Source organism: Perognathus longimembris, chromosome 7 (genome assembly GCF_023159225.1).
Source record: "Perognathus longimembris pacificus isolate PPM17 chromosome 7, ASM2315922v1, whole genome shotgun sequence".
In the NCBI taxonomy this organism is placed as follows: Eukaryota; Metazoa; Chordata; class Mammalia; order Rodentia; family Heteromyidae; genus Perognathus; species Perognathus longimembris.
Genome location: NC_063167.1, coordinates 34,530,368 through 34,543,970, shown reverse-complemented (window position 1 = coordinate 34,543,970; position 13,603 = coordinate 34,530,368). Strand labels below are relative to the sequence as shown.

General features: G+C 43.3%; 1 protein-coding gene across 1 annotated transcript in view; it reads left to right on the top strand.

Moving 5' to 3' along the window:
* The first annotated feature begins 1,107 nt into the window (after window positions 1-1,107).
* Txndc12 (thioredoxin domain containing 12) overlaps window positions 1,108-13,603 on the top strand; it is a 28,837-nt gene continuing 16,341 nt past the window's right edge. The window contains exon 1 of the mRNA XM_048351306.1: window positions 1,108-1,352. Coding sequence (XP_048207263.1) covers window positions 1,256-1,352 — 97 coding nt within the window. The 5' untranslated portion in view covers window positions 1,108-1,255. The remainder of the gene's footprint in view (window positions 1,353-13,603) is intronic.

The window sequence follows — 13,603 nt, the reverse complement described above, 5'->3', positions numbered from 1 at the left end:
CCAACTACAAGGCCCAGCCTGCCCTGCGCACCCCAATATTTCTATTGGCGGCGGGCGCCCGGGGCTAGTGCGGCCTCCGCGCTGCCCGCGTTCCCATTGTGTCTGCCCTGGATTTCTGGGGGTAGCGGAGTGAGGGCGGCCTTGGGAATTTGGGGTGTGGGCTGGATTCGGATGTCTGTTCCCCGTGCATTAAGTACTGAAGTACCTAACTGGCCGTCGGAGAAAAGACAGAGGGGGGTGTTGCAGAGGGGGTGGGAGGGAAAGTCGGGAAGATGACCTCAATCACAACAAAAAAGAGACATTACTTGCAAAAACAATTTGGTGTAAACCAACTGAACCACTCTTGGGGGGGGGGAGAGGGAAAAGGGGAAGAGGGAATGAGGGAGGAGGTAACAAATAGTACAAGAAATGTACCCATGGCCTTACTTATGAAACTGTAACCCCTCTGTACATCACTTTGACAACCCAAAGGTTTACACTTGGAATGCCTGCAGTAAGGTGTGTGTCCTGGAACCTTTGGTCTACCTAGTCTCCGGTGCCATAAGAGCTGAGCCCCTCTCCCCTCCCTCCCCGGGTCTGGCTTTCTTGAAGTTTGCATCCATCCCTGAGTGGAAGACTTGCCGGTGGCACGCGTTGCATTGCGCGAGGCCGTGCACAGCCAAACGGTTTCCCCTAAAAACCTTCCAAGACCTGAGCAGGAACTGACAATGAAATCCAGTCTCTTTTTGCAAAGGAGTTGGAGTATTGAGGGGTGGGGTGGAGGGGGGGAGGGGCGCCCTTAGGTGGGAGGGGCTGGCCTGACAGGTCAGTAATTTGCATTTTGAATATTAAGTGTAGCGGTTCCCGGCGGGAGGGGGCGAGACTGGCTAGCCTGAAGCCATCAGCGAAGGATCTCCCCAACCTCTCCCTCGCCTCCCCCCCTCCCACACTTTTTGGGGGAGGGGGAGGGTGGACATTTCTCTCGCTTGGTCCCGGGACCTGGACCAAAGGAAAGCAACTCACGCTCCACAACTACTCCACCGGCATCCCGCTACGTGATCTGCGCCTTTAAACTCGCTCAACCCAACACCAGACCCCGGAGGCGCCACCCACATCCGTCTAACATCACTTCCTTTAAAGTTTGGGGGAAAAAAAAAAATCTGTGAAGGCGAAAAGGGGTTGGGCTGAGCCGTCGGTTGGGAACCTTCTTGCGAGTCTTCTGCTAAGAACCCGACCGGGAGTCCGCTCAGCCCGGTGTCCCTGCGCACCGACTGCCATGGAGCTGAGCCTTCGTCCCGGGGCCACCTGTTTGCTGGGCTTCAGTTTGCTGCTTCTCGTCTCCTCTTCCGTTGGACACATTGGGCTTGGAAAGGGTCAGACCACATTCTTGTCTTAATCTATAGTGATCCCGGACTTGGGGTGTGTGTGTGTGGGGGGGGGTGTGTTGGTAACCCCTTTCTGTCTTATCTCTTGGATCTCTCCAGATTCCTTTTCATCTTCCCCAACCGCTCTTGGGGGGAGGGGATGGGGAGGGCGATTTCTTTGGAGTGGGGAGTAGCGAGCCTGGGAAGGTGAGGGAAGTTGTACTCCATAGATCTATCTCGCTAATTGTTGGGTTCAGGGAAGGAATGGCCTTTCAATCCGGACGAGCTTGCTTGAGAACGGAACACCGAGCTCGTCCTTTAGTAGGCCCTCGGGAACGCTCACACCTTCCCTCCGGGGAGAAATGGAGGGAGTGGCGGGGGACCTGGATTTGCCGCGTCCTGCCTTGGGGCTGACGATTCTTCACTTTTCCGTGTAGAGCCTCCTCCAGGACCTGGGAAATAGCACCTAGGAAATGCATTAGAAAAAAGCTGAAGGAAGAACGCAAGGTCTGTGAGTGGAGCCCCAACGTTTTTGGTGTGGCTCAGCTAGTATGTTGGGAGCAACTGATTTTTTTATTTTTTTATTTTTAGGAGTCAGGGACCAGTGGTTGTGAATAGAGGTTTGGTGGTGTGACCATCTCTATTCCAGCCTGTTAATTTCATCTTACCTTGGTTCTAAGCTTGAACACCTTTCTCTTCACCAGTGCTTTTCGAATAGTGTGTGCGTGTGTGTGTTGTCACTGGGGCTTGACTTCTTGCTTTGCTTTTTCCACTCAAAGCTGGTGCTCTACTACTTGAGTCACACCTCCACATTTGGCTATTTGCTGATTAATTGGAGGTAGGATCTCAGGGATTTTGCTATTCTTGGCTGGCTTCAAACTGTGAGCCTCAGATCTTGGACTTGTGATCCTTAGATCTCAGCTTCTTGAGTAGCTAAGTTCACTGGCTAAGCCAACAGTGCCTCTCCACCAGTACTTATTACAGTTGGATTGACTATAAACTATAAGTTTGTGAGACTTATCTCTAATTAACTATTCTGAAAAGCTGGAAGTGGCGCTGTGGCTCAAGTAGTAGAGCACTATCTTTGAGCACAAAGAGCCTCAGGGACAACACCCAGGCCCTGAGTTCAAGCCCCAGGACCAGCAAAAAAGAAAAATAGGGCTGGGAATATGGCCTAGTGGCAAGAGTGCTTGCCTCATATACATGAAGCCCTGGGTTCAATTCTCCAGCACCACATATATAGAAAATGGCCCGAAGTGGCGCTGTGGCTCAAGTGGTAGAGTGCTAGGAGCAAAAAGAAGCCAGGAACTAGAGAAGCTGGTAAGGGTGAAGAAGCTGTCAGTTAAGGTCAGTAACAGCTTTATTGAGGAGGTGATGTGTGTGTGTTTCTATTTGTGATGGAAATGGTGAAGCTGCACAGTGAGTCCTATTAGGTCAGTATGTTTTAAATTCTGATAACCTCATCGTAAAACAGAGTACTGTGCATTTAGAATAAAACTATGAATACCATAGCAGACAGAAGAGTACAGTGTTGGGATGCGTGTATAGATCTGCATTTTACTGTTTTCTAATGCTCTCCAGTTTAGATGCCTGAGGCCTGTGGCTTAACCTCTTAGTTCCTCAGTTAAGGAAATGGGCATAATAACAACTGCCTCAGACACTAAACAGATATTTTACTGTGTTCCAACTGCTGTGTTAGGTCTAGGCAATCCCTTGCAGCCTTGTATTCAGTATCAGTTGTTAGACCTTGCTAGATTGTGAGTTCTGAACTGTTGTTGTCTGGGGTCCTCAATGTTGGAACTGGTTCCGATCTAGTTTTGGGGCATGGGTTAGTTTGCCAGTCCTGGGATTTGAATTTAGGTCCTAGGCACTGTCCCTGAGCTTTTGCTCAAGGCAAGTGCTCTACCACTTGAGCCACAGTGCCACTTCCAGCTTTTTCTGTGGTACTAAGGAATCAAACCTGGGGCTTCATGCATGCTAGGTAAGGACTCTATCACTAAGCCACATTCCCAGCCCTAGTTTTGTTTTTGTTTGTTTGAATTCAGGGCCTCAAGATTTTACTTGGCTTTTTGGATTAAGACTGCCACTCTACCACTTGAGCTACACATCTAGCTTTTTGCTAGTTAATTGGAGATGAGTCTCACAGATTCCTGTAACAAGCTTGCTTCAAACTTTGATCCTCAAATCTCAATCTCTTGAGTAGTTTAAGATTACAGGCGTGAGCAACTTAGTATAAGCTTCATTATAGTATGGCCACTGGATTTGAAGAGTGAGTACCACAGTGGAGCAAGGTGGAATATGGTATATTTATCAACTAGTCTTGTAACTTAGGATCAGTTCCACTCCAGGTGGCAAGTTCAAGTGGAAGAAGCATTAACATCTCCACCCCCTTCCTCCATGAGAAGTATATTGAGATACGTTTTTAAAAAGAGCATGTGAGATGGAAAGTTTTGTTGCCACCATCTTTGGTGAATATTATCATTCACAGTGAGTCAGGATTATTTCTGTCTTGTTTATGCTCAAGAATATTTATTGAAAGAGAAATGAATGAGAAACATGATCACTGTGATCTCTGTCATTTTTCAGCAGGCCATCACAGGAGAGGACAGTATGTACTTTGAACAGGAAAATCAGGTTAACTGCAGCAGCATATAGAAGGATAGCTCAGTACAAAGGGTGAAGATTCAGTAAAAATAATAACAGATACTTAATATTATGTCACACTCTTAGAAAGTATTTTGTAAAGGTGAACTAATTATTTCCTTTGGTGAGAGAATGTTTAATGAGTGCTAAAAAGAATTAATACATCTGGCTGAGGCCCTGGATTCAATTCCCCAGTACCACATATACAGAAAACGGCCAGAAGTGGCGCTGTGGCTCAAGTGGCAGAGTGCTAGCCTTGAGCAAAAAAGAAGCCAGGGACAGTGCTCAGGCCCTGAGTCCAAGCCCCAGGACTGGCAAAAAAAAAAGAGAAAAAAAGAATTAATATATCTGCTTATGGATTCTTAGGATATTGATTATACTCTACTTACCCTCCTTCCCAGAAAAGTGCTGAGTCCATGGTATGTTCTAGAGTCAAACATCCATATAGGCAATATAAAAAGCAAACCCTAGGTGGCCCCTACCTGTAATCCTAGATACTCAGGAGGCTGAGATCTGAGGATTGAGGTTAGAAACCACCCCCTACTAGAAAGTCCCTGAGATTCTTTTTTTTTTTTTTTTTTAAAGTCCTGGGGCTTGAACTCAGGGCCTGAGCACTCTCCCTGGCTTCTTTTTGCTCACTAGCACTCTACCACTTGAGCCACAGCGCCACTTCTGGGTTTTTCTATATATGTGGTCCTGAGGAGTGGAACCCAGGACTTCCTGCATGCTAGGCAAGCACTCTACCACTAGGCCACATTTCCAGACCCTAAGATTCTCATCTCCATTTATCCACTGGAAAGCCAGAAGTAGAGTTGTGGCTCAAGTGGTAGAGCACTCGCCTCAAGCAAATAAACTCTGAGAAAATACCTAGGTGAGTTAAAGCCCCAGGATCAGCACACACACACACACACACACACACACACACACACACACACACACAAACACATATACACACACACACACACAAAGAAAAAAGAGAAAGCTGGACTAAAAATATATTTCCCAAGGACCATTCAACTACAACATTGTAGACTTCTAAAATGATTTCATTGTTCTCTGTTAGCTAAAAATGTAGTCTATATCACATATAGGGAAAAGTATAATCACTAATATTTGCTGTAAATATGCTATTTTCCAGGCTGTGCTGTGCATTTTCTACATATGGACTATTTTATTCCTTATAGTAACACTGTGAGATGTATGGTCTTTTTTTTTTTATCATTGTCTTCATTTCAGAGAAATAGTATTAGAACCTACAATGAGGCATAGGAGTTTACACAGTAAGTTGACTAGCTAAAATACCAGACTCAGAACCAGTGTCCTTAGCCAGTGTACTTCCTTCCTGTCACTGCAGAGAGAGACAGCACTTTTAGTGAAGGCGATCCATGTGCTCTCCTGCCTAAGACAGAAATAGATGGCTTTGCTGTTAGGTTACTAAAAGAGAACACCACTCAGTACTCAGGCAGAAGAGAAAGTTTATTGCCGAACTGCTGGCCTGTGGTCGAGGTGACACATGGCTGGAGAGAAGGGAGAGAAGAGGTGACCCCCACCCAGCCCTGCCTTATCTAGGGCTAAGGCAGGGGTGTGTGTGGCCTGGTGGATTAGGATGTGACTTCAGGGAAGGAGAGGTAACTGCCTCCAGGTATGCCGGTTATCCAGGTAACTGGGTGGAGACTTAACTAGGTGAGGGGCATCTGCAAGGAGCCCTCCCAGGCCAGACCTTACATTTACCAAATATGTTAGAATAAAAAGTTGGTGCTGAAACCAAAAGTTGTTGCTCATACTTATGAAATGTTGTTGTTCTATTCATAGTTCTATTCACAACCCTATAGTACAGATATTTTTGTGAGCCATAGTTTGCAATTGTGAAAACCATTGAGTGGCTGAACTAGGATTGATTCCAACTCAGGTCTGTTTGACTTCAGACACACATTATTTATTCATTATGTCATTGTATCTCTCAGTAGAGTGTTCCCCGTTTCAGAGGCTTGGCTGCTAGCTCTGACATTTGGCCTTCTGTTATTTAGGTTTCATCAGCTACAAGGGGGTAAATAATACTTTTCTGATGTCTTTAACTTGTACTCAAAAGCTTGGAAATTCTGATGTAATGCTGTGTTTGGAAATGTTTGCTTTTCCTTTAAAAAAAAACACTATGTTTTAGAGAGAGCTGCTGACGGAGGAGACTAGCTTTGCAGATAGCTGGCATAAATTAATTGGCTATGCAGGCAACACTTTCAGCAACTGGACTGTCTTCAGAAGTTTCATGCGGCATGGGTGTGAAGATGGCTGGTTCTGGGTAGTACATGATTTTAGTAACAGATTAAACAGCACACTTTTCCATTCTTTTTCAAGCAGAAAGAAAAGAACCTGAGTTTCCCACATTTCAAATCAGTGTTCTCATTCATTCTGCCATGGAGATGTGACCTCTGCATCCCTTCATCTCTTTCTTTAATTTTCCCCGGAGATATAGCAAAGGATAGTGAGTGGCTATAGCTATAGGCTCTAGAATCCAACCAGGCAGCTCTTCCACTCATAGGCAATGTAACTATGAACCAGGTATTTAACTTCAGGTTGCTTCTCTGTCAAAAAGGAGCACTTAGAATTTGTCCTCATAAGGTTATTATGAGGATTGAACAAGTTAATATATGTGAAGGCACTAAAACACGCATAATAGATACCATATTATATGTTAGTCATTATCACTGTTATCACTATAATATTATCATATAATCTCAGCATTCAGTAAATAATGGTAGTGATTATTACTATTATAGAAAATTCCAATGCATTTTTATTATGAGTTCTTAATTTGGTACATGCAGTGGCCTGTTTTGTATTATACCGGTATACCTTAGTCTTAGTGGTAGATCAGTTGGAGAAGCCTTGGAATAATGGAAGAGCATACTACTTAGAAATCAAAATATCGGGGCTGGGAATATGGCCTAGTGGTAAAGTGCTTGTCTCGTATACATGAAGCCCTGGGTTCAATTCCTCAGCACCACATATATAGAAAAAGCTGGAAGTGGGGCTGTGGCTCAAGTGGCAGAGTGCTAGCCTTGAACAAAAAGAAGCCAGGGACAGTGCTCAGGCCCTGAGTTCAAGCCCCAGGACTGGCAAAAAAACAAACAAAACAGAAATCAAAATACCTAGATTTTATCTGTGCATCAGTGACTCATGCCTATTTTTTTTTTTTTTGCCAGTCCTGGAGCTTGAACTCAGGGCCTGAGCACTGTCCCTGGCTTCTTTATGCTCAAGGCTAGCACTCTGCCACTTGAGGCACAGTGGTGCTGAGGAAATCGAACCTAGGGCTTCATGTATATGAAACAAGCACTCTACCATTAGGCCATATTCCTAGCCCAGGTCATATTCTCAGCCTTCATGCCTATAATCCTAGCTACTCAGGAGGCTGAGATCTGAGGACTGCAGTTTGAAGTCAGCATGGGCAGAAAGTCCATGAGATTTTCCCCTCCAATTAATCACCAAAAAGCTGGAAATGGAGCTGTGTGGCTCAAGTGGTAGAGTGTTAGCCTTGAGTGAAAAAGCTAAGGGTCAGTGCCCAATACTGAATTCAAGCCCCAAGACACTCTCTCTCTCTCTCTCTCTCTCTCTCTCTCTCTCTCTCTCTCTCTCTCTCTCTCTCTCTCTCTCTCACACACACACACACACACACACACACACACACACACACACACACCAGCTAACTAGGACCCTGACAACCTAGGTTCATGTCTCAGCTACTAAGTTGGGGATAAAAACAGCATTGCTAATGGCTCACTCCTGTAATCCTAATCCTAGCTATTTAGGAGGCTGAGATCTGAAGATTTTGGTTCAAAGCCAGCTGGGCAGGAAAGTCCATGAGACTCTTATTTTCAATTAACTATCAGTGGCACTGTGGCTCAAAGTGGTAGAGCACTAGCTTTGAGCAAAAGAGCTCATGGACAGTGCCCAGGCCCCATGTTCAAGCCCCACGATCCCCACAAAGAAAGAAAAAAAAAAGTGTCTACATCACAGGGTTATTATGAGGATCAGTATTTGTAAAGTTATCCCTTACATATTCATAACAAATAATTATAGCAACTCCCAAGTCTCAAACTATTCTAATATATTATCCTCATTTTACAGTTGGGGATCCATTTTATAGATTGAAAAAGTTACTTAACTTCCTCCCAGTCACCTAGCTAGTAAATGACATAGCCAAGATTCGAACCCAGGGATTCATGGCTTTCACTACTACATGATCCTACTCAGTAAATACTTTTTGAAATAATAATGAATAGTAAATACCTGAGAGTTGGAAAAAAAACCCTCTGTTTATTTACACTTATCTATTTTGCCCTTATGTGTGATAGTTTTGCTGAATACATAACTCTAGGTTTATTTTTGTGTTTTAAAGATGATATTCTTCTGCCTTCCTATTTCTATTTTTTGTTGTTGTTGTGGTTGTTGTTGTTGGTTGTATGGCTTGAACTCTGGGCCTGGGTGCTGTCCCTTAAGTTCTACAGCTCAAGGCTAGTGCTCTACCACTTTTAGCCACAGTGCCACTTCTGTTTTTCTGGTGGTTAATTGGAGGTAAGAGTCTCACAGACTTGACTTTCCTTCCTCAGGCTGGCTTTGCACCGTGATCCTCAGATCTCAGCCTCCTGAGTACAAGGATTACAGGTGTGAGCCACTGGTGCCTGGTTCCATTTTTTTTTTCTGTCAATATAATTATGATCTTTTGTAGTGAATGTCTTTTTTTTTTTTTTAAAGCCAACTCTCAGGCTATTTCTGCTATTTTTGAACTATTTTTGCTCAAGGCTAGCGCTCTTAGCCCTTAAGCCACAGCTCCACTTATGGCTTTTTGGTGGTTAATTGGAGGTAAGAGTTTTATGGACCTTCCCTGGCTGGCTTCAAACTGTAATCCTCAGATCTCAACCTCCTAGTAGCTAGGATTACAGGCATGAACCAGTAGTGGCCAGCAGCATAATTTCTTCTTGACGGTTTTTAATATCTTTAGTTTTTTTGTTCAGCAATTTTATTACTACTTAAATGTTTGTTCATTTTATAATTTATTCCTGTTGGTACACATGATAAATATGTATATTCGTGTTTTATCTCTTTTTTTTTTTTTTGGCCAGTCCTGGGGCTTGGACTCGGGGCCTGAGCACTGTCCCTGGCTTCTTTTTGCTCAAGGCTAGCACTCTGCCTCTTGAGCCACAGCGCCACTTCTGGCCATTTTCTGTATATGTGATGCTGGGGAATCGAACCCAGGGCCTCAGGTATATAAGGCAGGCACTCTTGCCACTAGGCCATATCCCCAGCCCCTTATCTCATTCTTGCATATTTTGTCATCTCATCCTTCAATCTTTTCATTCTGAGACTGGTGGAAAAATGACTCCATTTTTTTTCTTTAGTACTGGGGATCAAATCTGGGACTCCACATATACCAAACCATGCTCTGCCATTGAGTTACCCTTCACCCCCATATCTACTTTAATTTTATAGATACTAGACTTAATTCACTCTTATCTCTTGACTTTTCTGTTTTCCATCTTAGTGTCTTTGATGAATTCTTTATATTTTTTCTGATCTACTTTCCCTTAATTTACTATTTTTTTTAAAATATATTAATCCTAGGGCTTAAACTCAGGGCCTAGGTTTTTTCCCTGGGCTTTTTTCCTCTCAAGTCTAGTGCTCTGTCACTTGAGCCACAGCTCTACTTGTGGCTTTTTGGCAGTTTACTGGAGATAAGTGTCTCATAGTTTCCTTCCCCGGGCTGGCTTTGAACCAGCCTCCTGCGTGGCTAGAATTATAGGTGTGAGACACTGGCACCTCACTTTGGGGAAAGTTTTATATTAAAAAAATGGAGTGGAAAATACAGTTCTCATATACATATGGGCTTATTTTAATTATGATATGGTCCTGAACAAATATGTGTTCTGGTAGATCATTACTTCAGTTCTTGTTTTGGGAGGAGTTCTGGAGAAGTTGTTATCCCAGGTCTGGATAACAAGTCTTTGTTGCCTGGTGGAGCATCCTAAGAAGGAATTCTGTTCTTTGTCTTGGGGGCACTTCCCTCCATTCTTTCTTATACAATTGTTATCCTCAATCCTGTCCTTCCTGGATTCTAAGCTGACTAGAAAAAAGAATGGCTTAGAACAAAGACAGACACAGAATGGAGACAGGGATAGTGAGCCTTTTTTCTGCTTTTCTTTAATTTGTGAGCCTAGTTTGGAATCAGTGCATTTCAACAAAAGCATTTTATATGCTTAACACACTCAAGGATTAACTCTGTTGCTCCTGCTCTTCTTTTTTTAAAATTTGTTTTTTGTTGCCAGTCCTGGAGCATGGACTCAGAGCCTGAGCTTCTTTTTGCTCAAGACTAGCACTCTTCCTCTTGAGCCACAGCGCCACTTCCAGCTTTTTTCTATATATGTGGTGCTGAGGAATCAAACCCAGAGCTTCATGTGTAGGAGGCAAGTACTTTACCACTAGGCCATATCCCCAGCCCCCTGCTCTTACTTCTGATGACTTCTTTCCTTATATTTTTGGTAATCTATGATCGTAACCTTCCAATGGTGGTTCATCCTTATTGACTGTCCTGGAGGCATAAAGTGGGTAATGTTTCTCTTCAAAAAAATTTGGAGGGCTGGGGATATGGCCTAGTGGCAAGAGTGCTTGCCTCGTATACTTGAAGCCCTGGGTTCGATTCCCCAGCACCACATACACAGAAAATGGCCAGAAGTGGCGCTGTGACTCAAGTGGCAGAGTGCTAGCCTTGAATAAAAAGAAGCCAGGGACAGTGCTCAGGCCCTAAGTCCAAGGCCCAGGACTGGCCAAAAAAAAAAAAAAAAAAAAATTGGAAACTGTAAGTGGGGGAGTTATGATCGGAGTATCAGGGACGTGCCTGTAGAAAGAATCAGGAATCTTTTTGAGTTTTGGGTTAATAGAGTCAGGTTCATCTCCATTTTGCTGCATCCTAATGGATGTTTGCTTTCAGTGTGGCCTTGCCTTTTTTTGCTGGTTGCTTCTAGTTTCTTACCTGGTTTTATTTTGCTTAGTGTTTGTAGTGGGGCTTCCATTATTAATGAGAGTCTAGTGTATACATTCTGCTGGTCTGTTTTATCTGGCACTTCATTGTTTGTAGGAAGATATCCCCTCAGGCTGTTTGTCAGGCACTAAGCTCTAACAGGATTCAATTGTCTTGAGTTTGTGGATTGAATGTGCAAGAATGGTTAATTACCTTAGACATCTTCCATTTCTCCTGGGCATCCTCCCAATTTCATTCTTTAGGATCAAACTGGGCCCAGGCTAGTGACACACTTTTTGTCTTGGCCATGCTGTTGGAATTGAAAAGTGATAGTTTATTTGGATACTACTTACATATGTTTACCTATAAGCTTTTATTTCCCTGTGATGACAATTTGATTTGAATTTATTTCTGGGAAAGAAAGGTCTGGGACGGAAGGCATAACTCACCTGGTAAAGTGCTTATCTGGTGAATGCAAGGCCCTAAATTCAACCCCTAGGAGGGGTGGGGAAGGGTGGGAGGAGAGTCCAGAAGATACAGGTAGTAACCAAAAGAGCCACATTGTTGAAGGTTAAATCCCAGCTTGGCTATTTAGTAGCAATGTGAGCTATTATGGCTGATGTGACTTCTCTGAGCCTCAAAGAGGTCCTCAAGCTACTGATTATTTACAATATAAGCACTGTTTTAAGGTATTTTTTTTTTGCCAGTCCTGGGCCTTGAACTCAGGGCCTGAGCACTGTCTCTGGCTTCTTTTTGCTCAAGGCTAGCACTCAGGCTGGGGATATGGCCTAGTGGCTAGAGTGCCTGCCTCGTATTCAAGGCTAGCACTCTGCCACTTGAGCCACAGCGCCACTTCTGGCCATTTTCTGTATATGTGGTGCTGGGGAATCGAACCCAGGGCCTCATGTATACAAGGCAAGCACTCTTGCCACTAGGCCATATCCCCAGCCCAGGTATTTTATATATATTTACAATATAAGCACTGTTTTAAGGTATTTTATATATGTGTGTACATATATGTTATGTATGTAATGTCTTATAGATGTATGTATATAACAATATTTAATATTCAGTAATAGACTTAGGAGGTAGTTATTATGCCTCTTTCAATAATGAGAAAACTGAAATATAGAGAAGTAGATAAAAGTTATTAAGCTGGGAATGTGGCTTAGTGGTAGAGTGCTTGCCTAGTATGCATGAAGCTCTGGGTTTGATTCCTTAGTACCACATAAACAGAGAAAACCAGAAGTGTGCTGTGGCTCAAGTGGTAGAGTGCTAGCCTTGAGCAAAAGAAGCTCAAGGACAGTGCCCATGTCCTGAGTTTAAGCCCCAGGACTGGCACCAAACAACAAAAAAAGTGTGTTACTAAGGCCAAATTTTAATGAGTTAGTACATGTAGCATGCTGAACACCTATAAGATGGTGAATAAATCTCAGCTAGCATTTATTTTGACTGTTAACATTTTCTAGTTATAAAATTTAAACTTTTGTGTGATTTAACCTAAAGAAGGTTCATTTATACAATACCTATTTCATGGGAGAATTTACTACAGCTATGTGTACTGCTAAATGCTAGGGGAGCAGGAAGGAATAAAGATAGACAGGGTCTAGTACTTAAGAAACTCCATGTGCAGTGAGAGAGATAGACAAAAACACTTGGAGTTCAGCTTGGGAAGTGCTGTGATGCAGCAAGAGTAGAATTGCTCAGGAATTGGAAGATTTATCAGAAGAAATACCTTCTAGGTTTGCATTGAGTTGGAAGTGAGGCTAGGTAGAAAAGGTAAGAGTCCTCAGGTGCTATAATTCCTAAAGTCTTTGTGGAGCCCAACTTCAAGAGTTAGACCTTTATCTTTTTTTTTTTGTGCCAGTCCTGGGGCTTGAACTCAGGGCCTGCTCACTGTCCCTGAGCTTCTTTTGTTTTCAAAAGATCATTTTGGGGGCTGGGGATATGGCCTAGTGGCAAGAGAGCTAGCCTCGTATACATGAGGCCCTGGGTTCGATTCCCCAGCACCACATATACAGAAAACGGCCAGAAGTGGCGCTGTGGCTCAAGTGGCAGAGTGCTAGCCTTGAGCAAAAAGGAAGCCAGGGACAGTGCTCAGGCCCTGAGTCCAAGGCCCAGAACTGGCCAAAACAAAAAAAAAAATCATTTTGGCTGAATTGAGGATAATAATAGTAACCTAAAATACATTACTTCATTTAATCCTTATACCAACATTCAGAGATAAGTATTTATTATCTTGATTTTACAGTTGAAGAAAGAGGTTTGATGTTAGCTCACAGTTTCACACACACAAATCCACACACTTAATGGGGAAGTGGCATTATTGGCCCATGTCTTTCTGACTCTGAAGCTGTATTGCTGCAGCACCTTCAATTTGATATAATTTATTACTTGCTTTATTCTGTAGAAAATGTCATTCATTCTTAGATTGGATGCTATCTCCTTAGAAAGTATGAACTAGGTGGTATTATCTCAATTTTATAGGTAGAAAAATGGAGTTCTAGAATATAGAGCTTCCTATCATCACATATGCATGCCTAGGAAGTAGTGGATCTCAGTCTTGAACAGTAGGTTCTTGGCAAAGAAAAGTTGTGTGTTTTTTTGT